The sequence below is a fragment of the Tursiops truncatus genome, chromosome 2, assembly GCF_011762595.2.
Source record: "Tursiops truncatus isolate mTurTru1 chromosome 2, mTurTru1.mat.Y, whole genome shotgun sequence".
NCBI classification, from domain to species: Eukaryota; Metazoa; Chordata; class Mammalia; order Artiodactyla; family Delphinidae; genus Tursiops; species Tursiops truncatus.
Window position 1 is genome coordinate 14,346,640 of NC_047035.1, and position 17,084 is coordinate 14,363,723.

At 42.0% G+C, this 17,084-nt stretch overlaps 1 protein-coding gene across 6 annotated transcripts in view; it reads left to right on the plus strand.

Moving 5' to 3' along the window:
• EFCAB11 (EF-hand calcium binding domain 11) overlaps positions 1–17,084 on the plus strand; it is a 226,694-nt gene that overhangs the window by 173,855 nt on the left and 35,755 nt on the right. For 3 of the 6 annotated variants that reach the window (XR_012329874.1, XR_012329875.1, XR_002173037.3), the window contains one exon: positions 12,469–12,608. Coding sequence is in view for 3 of the 6 variants with exons in the window: in XM_073800134.1 (XP_073656235.1) it covers positions 6,157–6,427 (271 nt within the window). In the remaining 3 variants the exon portion in view is untranslated. Of the gene's footprint in view, positions 1–6,156; positions 8,082–8,127; positions 8,911–12,468; positions 12,609–17,084 lie in introns of those variants that run through there. The other 3 variants (XM_073800134.1, XM_073800127.1, XM_033850738.2) reach the window with 3 other exon arrangements.

Consider the following 17,084-nt stretch of genomic DNA (forward strand, 5'->3'; position numbering starts at 1 on the left):
CCCCTGCAGGCGGATTCTTAACCACTGCGCCACCAGGGAAGCCCTACTCAAAATAATTCAAATGCAGTTTTTTGGTTTTCAACTCAGAATTAACCGGCAGACCAAGCAGAGAGGACTTATGGTTACAGAACAGAATGTAATGCTGTCAATCAGAACAATGGAAATGCATAGATCAAACTGACAGAAGTTGAAAGAGGAAAGCGGGGGAGCTGATATCTTCATCTCACACTGTGTGGAGTTAAGAAATACTGTGTCAAGTTCATGGAATGAGAAATAGAATTTTAAATACACTAAAGTATACTTTTATGAAAGTAACCCAAAGAAGAATTAAAAATAATACTGAGACTACCAAACTTTGGAAGGGAGAAGGGGCAGTAAAAGCAGAGTAAGTAAACTCTCATCTTCTGTTATTGATAGGTAAGGTAGAGTGTTGATATATTAGGAAAGAGAGAGGTAAGCATGTTATTTACAGTTATGGGGTAACCACCAGACACATAGACAGAAATGGCCCAGTGGTTGGCTTTGGGCTGTAGCTGTGGATAGAGATGATCTGAGGGGAAAGAATGTTACTGCTGTAGTATCTTTTTATCCTTATATACGCATTCCTTTCAAATTTTGAAAAATACGTGTAATCTTTAAATTACCAGGTAAAGCTTAATTATTAACCAGAAAGACGTTTGGTGGGTATAAACTTGGCCTGATTTGGGGACAGATCTCTTACATTCTGGGAAAGCCAGCAAAATTCCCTTCACCAGCAATGGAGGATTCATCTATGGTATTCCCCCAATTTCAGGACCTGTCCCTACCAAAAAGACATGGGTCCACACAGATGCATTGTAATTGGCTGGACTCCATTTCCTGTGCATCCCAACAACACAGATCAACGTGCAGGTCACCTGACCTCTCCCAGAGGAGCCTGTTTCAATCCTCTGTGGCTCAAATAGGGCGTAACTGGAACAGTGGTTCCCAACTGTGGCCACACACTAGGCTCTCTTGCGGAGCTTTAAAAATGTATTCTGGCCCAGGCTCCACCTCAGACCAATGAAATCTATGACCCAGGATTTATTATTTAAAAAAAAGTCCCCAGGTGTTTCTACTGTGTGGTTAGAGTCGCTAATCCTCCACCCGGTCGTTCTGTGTGTGGCTCCCCAGAATCATAGAGCACGTTCACCTCAAGGCAGCTCACGCTTCTCTCATCATCACAATTCTTTCATTTCTTCTTCTCAACACAGCATTTGAACCTCCTCATAAATCCTCCTTATCTCAAAACTTTCTCCCTTGTTTCTTTGAACCCCACTCTCCCTGATTCTCTTCCTCTGTGCTGAGCCATCTCAGTCTACTTCCTAGGGTCCTCTTCCCTTGCCTTCTTGGGACTCTACTCTCTGTACTCTTTCCAGTCTCTCAAGGATTTTAACCACCTTCTTGACCTACCATTATCGTCGTGCTCAGGGTGGCTCCCAAGTTGTCCCCTCCATCCCAGATGTCTCCTCTGAACTTCAGGACTGGATATCTGGTTGCCTACTGGGCATCTCCACTTTGATATCTCACAGGTACTTCAAACAAGACCCGCCCCCATTGGAACTCATCATCCTTTCTCCCATCTCTCTTGCCGTGTTGAATGGCACTGGTTGTCCAACCCATTTCGGTTATACAAACACAAACTCCAGGAATCCTCTAGGCACTTCTGTTTTCCTCCTCTGTACAACATCCAACTCATCTTTTCTTAGTCAGCCCCCTTCTGTTTCATCTCTGTAACTCGGCTTCAGGTCAGTCCAACAGCATCTCTTCACTGGATATCTGCAACGATCTCCTACCCAGTCTCCCTGCCTTAATCACGTGCCCTTTCAATGCTCACTTGGGCCAGAGTGATCCTTCCAAAGCACAAATATGACTGTGTCAATCTCCTGCTTAAAACCCTTCAATCGCTTCCTCGTGGCCTTCCAAGTCCAAACTTAGAAAGGTCCGCCAGGCACATAGTAACTCAGTCCTCCCTGCCTCTCCAGTTTCAGCACCTGCCACCACCAACAAATGCCCTGTGCATCTCCCCACGCTGTGCCGCCCCGCCACGCCTCTAATCTGCCAGCCTGCTTCCTTGCTGCTTTCCCCTGCAGTCTCCTGGGGCTGGCATGCCCTCCCTGGCTTTCAGCTGTCTCCTCCTCACACTTCAAATTTTTTCTCAGGCCTCACCATCTCCATGCCACCTCCTCTTCCTGGGTGCCTATCCCAGGGCCTGGAAAACAGTAGATGTACTCAAGAAATGTTTACAGAATTACGAACACATAACACTGTGAATTTTAGAGACGAAATAGAATTACTACACGAAGAAAGTGAAAAAGAGAATTATATAACTTATCTCTAATTCTCAAATGCCTTGACTTTAAAGGAGGCTTTTCAGTGTACTCTAAAGAGCCCTGGGGGGGGGGCGGCCCACAGAGCCCCCTCAAAGACCCTCAGTGGGGATCCTCATTTTAAACAAGACTGCTTTATTTTCATCAATTTTATATATTGGTCTTCTGAGAAAGGTCTAGTTGGCTTTTTTTTGTTTTTGTTTGTTTTTGGCTGCGTTGGGTCTTCGTTGTGGCACGCGAGCTTCTCTCTAGCTGTGGTGCGTGGGCTCTGTAGTTGTGGCACACGGGCTCTCTGGTTGTGGCACACAGGCTTAGTTGCCCCGCGGCATGTGGGATCTTAGTTCCCCAACCAGGGATCGAACCCGCATCCCCTGCACTGGAAGGCAGACTCTTAACCACTGGACCACCAAGGAAGTCCCGAGAAAGGTCTAGTTTGAACAAAGGTTTTTGTGGCTAAGAAATATCTGAAAACCAATGGTCTAAATTATTCAAATAATTAAGGTGAAGTGTAATTTCTATTTGAATTACTTCTCTCCAAAATTCTCATCAATCTATGTTTCTTTTTTTTAGACAGAATAGCACAGGGATGTTTTCTCTTGGTTTTACTTAGTGTCTTAGTGACATATTGCCTTTTTTTCTTTTTTAGCTTTAAAAAGAAATTCTTATTTTGAGTGGGTAATACATGCATATGGTCCAAAAGAAAAAGGCGGGAATTCAGTCAAAAAATCAGCCTCCCCGCAAACACGCATCCCCCATCTCCAGAGACAATACTGTAGCTGGCTTCAGCATGTCCTTCCAGAGATTTCCATGCAGGGGTCACTGTTCTGGTGGGCAGGAGGCACATCCCCTTGCCAGGGACAATGGAAGGACAAGCCTTCTAAATGCCACTGATGGTTTAATCATTGCACACTCGGAATGGCCTCGGAGAGACACCTGGTCCCACTATCCAGTGACTGTCAGGAAGAAGGGCTTGACATCAACCCTTCCAACATCAAAACCATTTTTGGCAGACAACTTCTAGCATTTGCTTGGCTCATATCCAAATACCCATTTAGGTCAGCTTATTTACTTACCTAGGGGCACGTTTTCCTCCTAATACATTTTGGAGGAGTTATCAGAAAATTACGCTACTTAAAATGAGACGGTCTGTGGGTGCTTTACTGAGATTTTTTTTTTTTAGAGTAAGTATCTGCTGTTTCAGTAGATGGTGTTGGGACAGTTGACTCTCAAAGGGGAAATAATTAGAAAGTCCTACCTATCCCAATCACAGAAATAAAGATGTACTGAAGATCTAAACATGGTGAAAATGCTCTAGAACTATTAGAAGAAAACATAAGAAAAAACCAGAATTGTGAGAAAATAAATTATGAATTTTGGAGAGGAAAGGTTTGTTTGTTTTTTTTAGATGACACAGAAAAGACAAAGTATAAATAGGTACACCTGATTACACCTAATTAGAAAACTTTTGCCAAAATAACACCATGGGGGGCTTCCCTGGTGGTGCAGTGGTTGACTGTCCGCCTGCCGATGCAGGGGACACGGGTTCGTGCCCCGGTCCGGGAAGATCCCACATGCCACGGAGCAGCTAGGCCCGTGAGCCATGGCCGCTGAGCCTGCGCGTCCGGAGCCTGTGCTCCGCAACGGGAGAGGCCGCAACAGTGAGAGGCCCGCGTACCGCAAAATATAAATAAATAAATAATAACACCATGAACAAGATTAAAAGACAAGTGGTAGCCTGGGAGAAGGATTTATAAAACAGCTAGCAGACAGAGGATTATTATCTAAAATGTATATAATTCCCACAAGTCAGGTAGAAAAAGACATAGAACCCAAAGTGAAAACATGCAAAGGATATGAGCTGAGAATTTATAGAAGAAGAAATAAGAATGGGCAATGCATGTATGAAAAGATAGTCAACTTCATATATAATTAGGGAAGTGCAATTAAGAAAACACTTTTTTTGCCAATCACATTGGCACAAAATTTTTAAGTCTGAGGATACTAAATGTTGGCTAAGATGTGAGGGAATTAACTGGTCCTCTCATTCACTGTCAGTGCGAGTGTAAATTGACACATGCTTCAGAGAGCAATTTGACAGCATCTTGAAAGTTTGCAAATGTGCCTCCTGTATAACCCAGCAATTTCCTTTCTAGGTATTACTCTAGAGATACTCCTGCACAAGGAGCCATGTTCAAGGATGCATACTTATGCTTTTCCATCTAAATGTCCACCAGCGGGGGAATGGCTAAAAACACTGTAGGCTGTGTATTCTGTGCAATACTTCGCTGCCTGTATTAGTTTGCTCGGGCTGCCATGACAAAGTACCACAGATCAGGTGGCTTAAGCGGAAAGCAGAAATCTATTTTCTCACAACTCTGGAGCCTAGAAGTCTGAGACCCAGGTGTCAGCAGGGTTGGTTTCTTCTGAGGCCTCTCTTCTTGGCTTACAAATGGCTGTATTCACTGTGTTCTCACATGGTCTTCTTTCTGTGTGTCTGTGTCCTAATCTCCTCTTCCATAAGGGCTAATCATATTAGATCAGGGCCCACCCTAATGGCCCCATTTTAACCTAATTACCTCTTTAAAGACCCTATGTCCAAATAGTCACATTCTGAGGCACTGAGGGTTAGGACTTTAACATACGAGTTTTGGGGGCACACAATACATCCCATAAAACAGCCCCCATGAGGAATGGGTGAGATACACATCTAACACTGCAGCTGCAACTCAGAAAACAATGTGGAGTTGAAAAATAGTTGCAAAATCTTTGTTGATTAGCAAAATAGTATGTACCATGCTACCACTCACCACTACGGGCATGAAACACACACACAGACCTACACAAATAACTTTTGTATATGTATAAACATTTCAGTGTTCTGGAAGGATCAATTCAAAGGCACTGGAGGTTGCCTCCATATCAGTTGGTTAAACGTGACTTTAGCCATATCAGTTGGTTAAACATGACTTCTTTAAAAAATATTGGAAGTGGACATAGAGAGCAAATGTATGGACACCAAGGGGGGAAAAGGGGGTGGGATGAACTGGGAGATAGGGATTGCCATATGTACACTAATATGTATAAAATAGATAGCTAATGAGAACCTGCTGTATAGCACAGGGAACTGTATTCAGTGCTCTGTGGGGACCTAAATGGGAAGGAAATCCAAAAAGGAGGGGATATATATATACATGTAGCTGATTCACTTTGCTGTACAGTACAAACTAACACAACGTTGTAAAGCAACTCTATCCCGATTAAAAAAAAATTAAAAATATTGGAAGCAAATATGGTGAGATGTGAATGGTTTCTAATTCTAGGTAGTATAATATGGGAGTTTGGTTGTTATATTCTTTGTAGTTTTTATATATTTAAATTTTTAAAGAGGTTAAAAAAGCAAAAGGGAAGACCAACTCATCCATTCCTAAAGATACTTTACATTTATTTTGGGGTGAAGTCCAACCATAAAGGAGCTGCAAAGCAAGACTTCATTTCACCTCTACCTTCCTAGCAAAGCATTACTCCTTCCCACTGCATTTTGAGGTCATGCAACTACAGGATGCTTTAAGGATCAGCCCTCTGAACTTCCTTCTGAGTTCATTATAAAAATGTGGTCCATGGCCTTGTCTACCACCCCATACTATTTTTCCCTTATGAAGGCTAATTTATCCTGGAGATATTTTCCTGAAGTGATAAATTCCTTTTAGAGTGAAGAGGGGCATAAATAAATAAAACAAGTATAATATCAATGAAATGCAATAAACGTTTCTCTGCTGGTAGATAACAGGCTCATGCTTTTTTTTTGCAGTACGCGGGCCTCTCACTGTTGTGGCCTCTCCCGTTGCGGAGCACAGGCTCCAGACGCGCAGGCTCAGCGGCCATGGCTCACGGGCCCAGCCACTCCACGGCATGTGGGATCTTCCCGGACCGCAGCACGAACCTGTGTCCCCTGCATCGGCAGGTGGACCCTCAACCACTGCGCCACCAGGGAAGCTGGGCTCATGCTTTTAGAAGGAGGAAAGCAACCTTCACGGAACTCATACCATGTACCAGGAACTCTGCTAAGAAGCCTTAAATAATTGTCACTTGAATTTTTATTTTCATAACTTTGTGAAGCAGGTTATGAGGATCAGTAAGTTTCAGTACTTATCCAAAGTCACATAGTGAGTGATTAAACCAGACTAAATTCAAACCTTAATAGGATATTTTGATGAAAAAAATATTTGGGAAGCCATAGTATTTTATGACTGTATAGGGAATGGAAGAGGGGAAAGAGACAAGTTCGTGTTAATTTGTTGAAAATCTAGGGGACTTCCCTGGTGGCACAGTGGTTAAGAATCCACCTGCCAATGCAGGGGACATGGGTTCGAGCCCTGGTCCGGGAAGATCCCACATGCCGCGGAGCAACTGAGCCTGTGAGCCACAACTACTGAGCCTACACGCCACAACTACTGAAGCCCACATGCCTAGAACCCATGCTCTGCAACAAGAGAAGCCACCACAATGAGAAACCCACGCACTGCAACGAAGGGTAGCCCCCGCTCACTGCAACTAGAGAATACCTGCACACAGCAACAAAGCCCCAATGCAGCCAAAAATAAATAAATAAATAAATAAATGTATAAAGAAAAAAAAAAAGAAAATCTACTTCCAGAGCAATAATTTGAGACTTTTCCTCCCAGTTTTGAAATGAGGGGACTCAACCTCAGAGAAGTAAAATAAATTTTGTTTTTGTTGTTGCTCATGATGACAGAACAAACAAGTCTATGAGGTAGGTCTATTAGAATGAGAGAAAAGGTTCAGGGTAAGGCTCTTCCATGGAAAATACATCGTATCCTTGGCCCTACTTCTTTTGTCCCATTGTACTGGTCAGCTCAGGCTGCCATAACAAAGTACCACGGTCTGGGGAGGCTTAAACAACAGAAATGTATTTTCTCACAACTCTGGAGACTAGAAGTCTGAAGTCAGGGTGTCGGCAGGGTTGGTTTCCTCTGAGGCCTCTCTCCTTGGCTTGTAGATGGCCACCTTCTCCCTGTGTCTTCACATGGTCATCCCTATGTGTGTGTCTGTGTCCAAATTTCCTCTTCTTATAAGGATACCAGTCATATATTGGATTACAGCCCACCCTGATGACCTCATTTTAGTTAATTACCTCTTTAAAGACCCTGTCTTCAGGTACAGTCCTGTTCTGAGGTACTGGGAGTTAGGACTTTAACATAGGAATTGTGGGGGGATGAAATTCAGCCCATAACACCCGTTACTCAGGGTGAGGGTCACTCCACACTCAGCCCATACTACTGAGGAACAGATTGTTTGGAAGATACGATGACCTGGAGAGCTGGTAGTCCAAAAAAAAAAAAAAGAAAGAAAAAGAAGAGAGAGAGAGAAAACAAGAGAGCCCTAAGTCATAGATCTCTAGAGGGATGATTAGGGCAAAAGCTGCCATTTTCGTAATGAATAATTCCTTATGAACTAGTCTCCATTCCATTTGACTCATGTTTCATTTCCTTTAGTTATGCTACTGTTACAGTGTTCAGACAGAGCTAGGAAAAGAGAAACTATTTCTTCATTGCATGAATGAAATCACCTAACGCCCAGATAAAGCAACTTGTGTTTCCTGCCCAAATATAATACTGAACTTGAAAAGGACAAGCAAATGTCAGCTTGAATTGGTGATTCTCATTGTTATTATTTACCAAAATGATCTATTTGGGGGGAGAGAGTGGTCTTCCTTAAACTAAATGAAGTAACTTATTTCCTTGGAATGTAAATCTTACAGGAAAACTCCTCTACTTTATCAAGTGATTGAGTGACTCTCTGCAAGTAGATGAGCGTCTTTCTCACGAGTGACCTGCATTTGTCTTGAGATCATTCAAGAGGAAAGAAAATCTTGTCCCCACTACCTTATTTTTTAAAAAGTCTCCATTTCAGAAGTACCACGTAGCTTGGGACACTGTTTTCCTCATTTGTATTAACTTTCTCTGTTGGCGCACATCGCGTCTCACAGCTTTAATTATCACTTATATACAGATGATATTCAAATTTGCACTTCATTTCCAGCCCTTTCAGATGATGTCACCCTTCGCCTCGCCCCAAATTTGGCTCATATCTTGTCTTGGATGAGCCACAATTTTCTCTGATTGAATATGGATGAGATGGCGGCTTTGCAGTTTAGTTGTAAATAAACTCTAAATGCCCTGGAGTTAATTTACCTCATTGATATCCTGCCCCTCCAGTTAAGAGCAAGAGTGTTCTGTGACTGACTCTGAATTATTCTCCTTCGTTCATCAGAGACGACCCAGCCAAGGGATTAATCTCCACAAAATATCCAAAGATATGTGACGGTTTCCATCACTCCCAATTTTGGCCAGAATTCTGGTTATCGCACAGCTGAAATTCTGCCATGATCTTTGGAAAGGCTTCCGATCAATCCCCTGTTTACGGTCTACTTGGAATACGGCTGCCCTTTGGCCTTGCTCTGTGTACACTATCCCAGGACACATTTTCCTTCAGGCAGCTGTGCTAGTTTCTTGTGCACTGAATAAAATGTAATTTGTCAAGATCTTGGCCAGATTCTCTGCCTTCATATAAACTAGCTTTTGAAATGTCTTAAAATTATGGTCTCTCCTTTTCAAGAGTTGCTTGCTGTTTTGTTTCATCATGTGGTTGGAGAGGTACCCTGAGTAGCACCTCGATACTCACAGAACGTGCTGTCTTAAACAAAAATGTGTATTTGAAAACACCAGGAATATTTCATCATAAGCGTTAACCTATGAGAGCCTGACACATAATAAGCAGTATGCACTCAATATGTACTTGTTGGAAGAAAGACTTGAGTAAATGAATTTGTGATCCTTTGACCCATTTGTGGGTTTTGCTGCTGTAGTTATTTATAACATTTTTATCTACCTGTTAGGTTATTATGTAACTGTGCTGTGTAATTATTATTTCAACTAGAACATATTAGAACTCTCCATTAACATAACTGAAGGGTATAAAATAGAATGTTTGGAGTTGTCAATTAGCCGATTTGTCTTGTGTTGCTTTTCTTCATTATTTCAGTGTAGCTAACGGTTCATTCAGCACATTTTAATTAAAAACAAACATATGTGGGTCTGCTAAGAACTCTAGTATCTGGTAGTGCAGTTAGACAAAGATGGCAAATATTTCTAGCAGTGACCATATGATATCTCCCATTCATCTCAGCATAATCCTCCGAATCTAATTATTGGGAGGATGGCAGCTGCACTCAGTTAGGCTTTTCTTTATTTTTACAGAGATGTGTTTTTTTCAGCCCGTTGTATGGTAGAGAATCAGCTGCTGCTGGAGTCCTTCCCAAGGCTGAAGGCCCAGCATCTACAGGACTTTCCCCCAGTTGCTTCCATTGCAACATTAGCTGTTTGTTCCTGCCCACGTGCCATCTGGCCTGAAGATGTTCCAAGGAAATGTATGGTCTTCTGACAAGCTATCTTCCTCTGTTTATACAAATATATTAGGTATATAGTTATGACCTGAAGGTATCAGCAAGGAAGCCTCATTGATGGGTGTGGCATTACCTGCATGAAGTTACCATGTCCTGTCCTGGGGGCTGGTCTTCAACTTTGCAGACTCAGAAGCATGATTCTGTCAGCTTAGTTTCTGACTAACTGAGGATGCACAGGAGAATGTACTCATTTAAAAAGAGGATTATGACAGCTGAAAATATGCACTCACACCACATGTCCCTCTAGTATGATAATTGAGAATGGGGACTCTGGAATCAGACCACCGGGGGTCAAATCCTATGTGTGGGGCTTACTAGCTATGTGATTTGGAACACACTGCTTAATTTCATTACATGTGGCAGACAGCCTTTAGGGGGACCCCATGATCCCTCCCTCCTGGTATTCATACCTTTGTGTCACTCCCCTCCCCACAAGTGTGGGCGGAGCTTGTGACAAGCTCCTAATCAATGGAAGGTGGCAAAGGCAATAAGACGTACATGATTATGTGCATGGGATTCTGTAAGAGCATAGCACCCATCTTGCTACAGTTTCTCTCTGTTTCTGTCTCTGTCTCTCTCTCCTTGAACCCATGCTTTTGGAGTGCTGAGCTGCCATGTAAAAGTCCAGCTACACTGAGGCCACCATACTAGAATGACCACGTGGAGAAACCAAATAGAAATAGAGATGCCCAAGGAGCTGCCTATCTTCCAGCCCTAACTCCCAGATCTTTTGGGTTTTCCCAGTCCAAGCCCCAGATATGTGTGTGAAGAGGCCTTTGAGATGATTTCAGCTCCACTCACAGGCTAATTGCAGCTGTGGAGCCACCCCAAGTGAGAATCACCCAGCTGAGCTCAGTCAGTCCCAGAACTGAGTGGGTGAAGAAATGATGGTTATTGTTTCAAGCCACTGTTTGAGGTAGCTTGTTATGTAGCAATGAAGAACTTGAAAATACACACATGCCCACACTCACGTTTGTATGCAAATGTATTCATACAGACACATATCCAGTTTGACACACACACAGTCACACAGCTTGGTAACTAGTGGTATCAATGCTATTGTCACATTTGCTATTATATCCTAGATACTTACCATCTCTAGAGTCAGCACACGTGGTTTTGATTATTTGTAAATCCCAGATCCATGAGGTACGGTCACGTATAATTTTGCTGAGCCATGAATTTGAGTCCCAGGCTCGTGGGTGGGAGCGAGTTTCTCAGCTAGTGAGTGATCCTAGCTGACTACCAGCACAAATAGGATTTTGTTCTCTACTGGTCATTCCTTATGCAATAAATTTTTGATGTAATTTTTTTTTAAATGCTTTGCTCCCCCAAAAAAGTGCTAAAAAAATATCAGCTGACTGCTAGTCTTAGTGATAGAAGTGAAAGGAAAATAAAGAGGCCTGAGAAATAGAGATTCCCCACCTAATAATAGACATTTCAAAGAAGAGAATGCCAAATGTGACGGCAGCTTGGCTTTATGATGTGAAAACAGTTAAAGGATGCAATCCCCGAGCCAGGGAGCATAATTGGGTAAGTCATTTTGGTGAGAGCCCCAACCGGAACGTGGTAGTTTATAAAGTCATCAGAAGCCTCAAGACATCATTCATATTTTTCAGTTAGAATATATTGCATTTTGGGAGAAAATTAGATGCATAGTTACATTCACCAATTTGTGGGATATTTGAAGGTGCAGGGACATCTCTTGAATTTCAACAGAATGTAGTCCTTAACTTCACATATGAGATGCTCTGCTAGGCTTGTGCAGCATTAATAAGAGTGTAAGTCACGGTCCTGCCCTTGAGATGCATACAGTTTATCCAGGCAATGGGTGTGGAGGGAGGAGAGGCAATGAGAAACAAACAAATGATGAGGTAAATATTATCACACTCAAGTGTGGTGATGAACCTCACCTATGATTAGTTAGTGTAGAGAATAAGGGCTGTTAGTTCAGAGGAGAAAGAGCAAGAATTTGAGATCTCTCAAAGGAAAAGGTCCAAGCCGCCTAGCCTGGCATTCAAGGCCCTCCATAATCTTGTCCCAACTTTACCTCCAACCTTCTCTCATAATATCCTCTATATAAACAACCCTTCTAGTCAATTTGGTTGATTCATTAAGAAATGCACCTACCTCTCATTTTACACCCTGTTAACTTAAGGAGTTTGAAATAAAATGAGCAACTTTAAAATGTGCTTTTAAATGTCATCTTAAAGAATTACATTCTTTAAAATGAACAATAAAAAAAAAAAAGAAAAAAAGAAAATGGGGCTTCCCTGGTGGCACAGTGGTTGAGGGTCCGCCTGCCGATGCAGGGGACATGGGTTCATGTCCCGGTCCGGGAAGATCCCACATGCCGCGGAGTGGCTGGGCCCGTGAGCCATGGCCACTAAGCCTGCGCGTCCGGAGCCTATGCTCCGCAACGGGAGAGGCCACAACAGTGAGAGGCCCGCGTACCGCAAAAAAAAAAAAAAAAAAGAAAAAGAACAATGAATGAGCAACACACATGCACATAAAATAATTTCAGAATAACACAATTTAAACTGCTTGCCAAATTGTTTTAACAAAAAATTCCTTAGCGATAGTGATTATAAAAATTCTCATGCATGATCTACCATGTTCCTTTCCCCTTCTGGCTAGCTGGAGTGGAGTCAAGCCCCAGGGTGACCTTGGACCCTACCTGTTGAAGATGGCAGAGCCTCAAGCCGCTGGGTCCCTTGAATGAGTGTGTGAAGGAAGGTCACCTAGCAACCAGGATGGCCCCTGTCAAATGGCTACAGGTAGATGTAAGAAGCAAATGTATATTGTGGTTGGCCTCTGAAATTTGAGGTTTGTTTATTATGGCAGCTAGCTTCTTAGGCAATTTGCATTATCTTAACCAATATGGTCATTTAATTTGAAGAAGTGGGGAAAAAGCAACTAACATAAGAATAGAGGTTACCAGGTGCACTGACAAGGGCTAACAGGACAGTTCCCATCAAGACTATGGATTTCGGCACCAGACTGCAGGATTGAAAGCCAGTTCTGCCATTTACTGGGTATATAACTTTAGGCAAGTGTATTAGTTGGGGTTCTCCAGAGAAACAGAACCAGTAGGATGTGATACATATGTAGAAAGAGATTTATTTTAAGCAATTGACTTATGTGATTGTGGAGGGTTGGCAAGTCCAGAATCTGATGGGGGAGGCCAACAGGCTGGAGACACAGGAAAGAGTTGCACTTCAAATCCAAAGGCAGTCTGTTAGTGAACCAGGAAGGGCCAGTGCTGCAGATGGAGTCCACAGGCAGTCTGCTGGTAGAATTTCTTCTTGCTTAGAGAGAGGTTAGCTTTTCGTTCTTTTCAGGCCTTCAGCTGATTGGATGAGGCCCGCCCAGCATTATTGAGGGCAATCTGCTTGGCTCAAAGTCCACTGCTTTAAATGTAAATCTCATCCAAAAACACTCTCATAGAAACATCCAGAATAATGTTTGACCAAATATCTGGGCACCATGGCCCAGCCAAGTTGACACATAAAAGCAACCATCATAGGAAGTTAATCTCCCAGTGCCTCAGTGTTCTCATCTGTAAAATGGAGATAATAAAAGAACCTATCCTAGTGGGTGAACATGAAGGCTAAATGAATCAATGCATGTGTTTAGAATAGTGTCTGCACATAGTGCTCAGTGAGTGTTTGCTCTTGACTATTATTATTATTAATTAGTATTGTCATAGGCTTTGGCTGTATGCTTCTCTCTGATGAAAACGCTAAGAAAAAATGTAAGCAGGGCCACCAAGAGTAACAGCATTGTTTGGCTGGGAACGCCAGTAATGTGATGAGAGACTTCACACATTAAAATTCTCATAATGTAGAAAATGGAGACTTGCATACTCACATTTGCAGGCTATATTGGCCAGTTCTTCATTAGTCAGTGGCTATTTTTTTCTTGTTATTCCATGAATAAATTTTAATATATTCAACTTTCCCCATAAACTGCTTATTTACTGTTCATATTAATGCAATATAGCAAAAACATTTACATGACTGGAATCTTTTGCAGTCTACTAGAGCATTTCTCTTGCATTTCTTTCCCTTCATTTCTGGTGAGAAAATTCATTTTTGCTCTACATGTTTTTGAATTAACTGTCACTCCTCAGGAATGCAATATCAGCATAAATCAAGAAACTGATGTAGAGTGGAATGATTAAGAATCTGGCTTGTGGTTGGGCAAAATTGGGCGTGAGCCTTTCCAAGCCCTGGCTTCTTCACAGAGTGTTGTTGTGAGGACGGAATGGTGAGTCTCAGCACAGTGCCTGGCCCTCAGGAAGCACTCGATGAATGGGAACTGTGATGATTCCTTTCATTAGGAATTCTCTGTATTGTTGTTACAATGTTCCGCCTTGCGCTGGGGAGACCTAGCATCCTGGGTCCCTGAATGACTGTGTGGAGGAAGCAACCAGGATCACCACTGTCAAACTGTTACACATGCAAGGAGTAAACTATTGTGGTTAAACTTTTAAATTTGAGGTTTGCTTAGAATTCCAAAGGATGCATGCACCTATTTACAATAGCCAGGACATGGAAGCAGCCTAAATGTCCATTGACAGAGGAATGGATAAAGAAGATGTGGTAATATATACAGTGGAATATTACTCAGCTATAAAAAGGGACAAAATAGTGCTATTTGCAGAGATGTGGATGGACCTAGAGATTGTCATACAGGGTGAAGTAAGTCAGAAAGAGAAAAACAAATATCATATAACATCGCTTATATGTGGAATCTAGAAAAATGGTACAGATGAACTTATTTGCAAAGCAGAAATAGAGTCACAGATGTAGAGAAAAAAACTTACAGTTACAAAGGGGGGAAGGGGAGGTGGGATGAATTGGGAGATTGGGATTGACATATATACACTACTATGTATAAAATAGATAACTAAGGAGAACATACTGTATAGCACAGGGAACTCTACTCAGTGCTCTGTGGTGACCTAAATGGGAAGGAAATATAAAAAAGAGTGGATATATGTATAGGTATAACTGATTCACTTTGCTGCACAGAAGAAACTAACACAACATTTTAAAGCAACTATACTCCAATAAAAATTAATGAAAAATAAATAAATTTGGGGTTTGCTTATTGTAGTACCCAGCTTGTTAGGCACAGTGCCTCACCTTAACCCAGTGGTCCCCAACCTTTTTGGCACCAGGGACCGGTTTTGTGGAAAACAGTTTTTCCACAGATGGGGAGGGGATGGTTCAGGCAGTAATGTGATAGATGGGGAGCAATGGGGAGCAGCAGCTGCCACTCATTTCCTGCTGTGCGGCCTGATTCCTAACAGGCCGAGGACCACTATGGGTCCACAGCCCGGGGATTGGGGACCCCTGCCTTAACCAGAATGGTCAGTTAATATTCAAGAAGGTCACTGGCCATTCGTGATATCCTCTCCACCTCCACAGGCTTCAAAGGCCTTGAGCTGCTATAGAAAGTGTCTGCTACACAGCTTGTTTACTCTCTGTATCTACTAGCCAGTGTCAATGCTTCTCTTCTTATGGAAATGTCTTCCTTTCCCAAATAGACAATATCATAGGTATTGATTTCAGGTACAAGAAATGTGACTTTCTTTATTCAATTCCTTTCTTGAGTTTCCATGCTTCTGACTTAGCAGAAAAGGAATTCTAGTTCATTGGGGGTTTTCCTAATTTCTTTTGGAGTTCCATCTAAGTTTTAGGTTGTGGGGATGGGCATCTGGTCTTCAATATCATCATTGGATGCAGGCATTCTCGTTTCTGTTTGGAATTTCATTGTCAGTTAACTGGGGATTTTTCACTCATTCTTGACTGTAGGGCTTCCCTCCATTAGTCCAAGACTCAGCATTTTCATGCTGCTTATAGGTATGTGAGGATAAAGAAGCTTATGTGAGAGTCCAGGGTGTATACAAATTTGTTTGTGGGTCAGTCGGTAGAAGAAAGTACTAAGGACAAAAAAAAAAAAAATCAGTTAATATTTTAATATTTCCAAAGTATAATTCCACCACAAGCAGAGAGCCCCTTGAGGGAAGGAATTGTATCTTGACCATATTCTGGTACCCTGTCCAGCAAATCAAGTTGACCTCATTAAATATTCCCACTGCCATTAACTAATAAAGAACAGTCAATGGGCCATAGAAACAGAGGAAGAAAAGATTTCCAGTCTTTTTGGAAACAGTAACTTTAAGCATGGGAAAGCACTGTTACGTGTTGGACGTGGCCACCTCCTCCCAAATTCATATGTGGAAGCCCCAACCCCCAGGACCTCAAAATGTGACTATATTTGGAGATAGGGTCTTTAAAGAGGTGACTAAAAGTTAAAATGAGGTTACTAAGGTGGGCACCAATCCAATATAACTCATGTTCTTAAAGAAGAGGTTAGATTACAGGCACACACAAAGGGAAGACCATGTGAAGACATACAAAGTTCATCTTGTCATCAGCAGTGGCTGCCAAGACCAAAAGAAGGCCGTGCTTTAATTTGACCATAAGACTGAGCTGGGTCTTCAGTTCTACACTTAAGGAGGTTTTTTTTTAAAAAGTCATGTTATGGAAGCAACCTAAGTGTCCATCGACAGATGAATGGATAAAGAAGATATAGCACATATATACAATGGAATATTACTCAGCCATAAAATGAAACGATGCTGAGTTATCTGTAGTCAGCTGGCTGGACCTAGAATCTGTCATATAGAGTGAAGTAAGTCAGAAAGAGAAAAACAAATACTGTATGCTAACACATATATATGGAATCCAAAAACAAAAAAAGGTTCTGAAGAACCTAGGGTCAGGACAGGAATAAAGACGCAGAGCTAGAGAATGGACTTGAGGACACGGGAAGGGGGAAGGGTAAGCTGGGATGAAGTAAGAGAGTGACATGGACATATATACACTAGAGGGGTGGAATAGGGAGGGTGGGAGGGAGGGAGACGCAAGAGGGAAGAGATATGGGAACATATGTATATGTATAGCTGATTCACTTTGTTATAAAGCAGGAACTAACATACCATTGTAAAGCAATTATACTCCAATAAAGATGTTAAAAAAAAAAGTCATGCTATATAATTTTGTTTCTCAATATGCAAAGTTGCACACATTATATTCTGCCTCTAGCCATGTTGGAATAACCAGTACTATTTGTTCCCTTCCTGCCATAAACAACTAGACAACTGGATAAAATATATGATACAATTATTTTCAGATGTTGGACAGCAGGACTATAATCCCTGAGGGAAGGGAAACAAAACA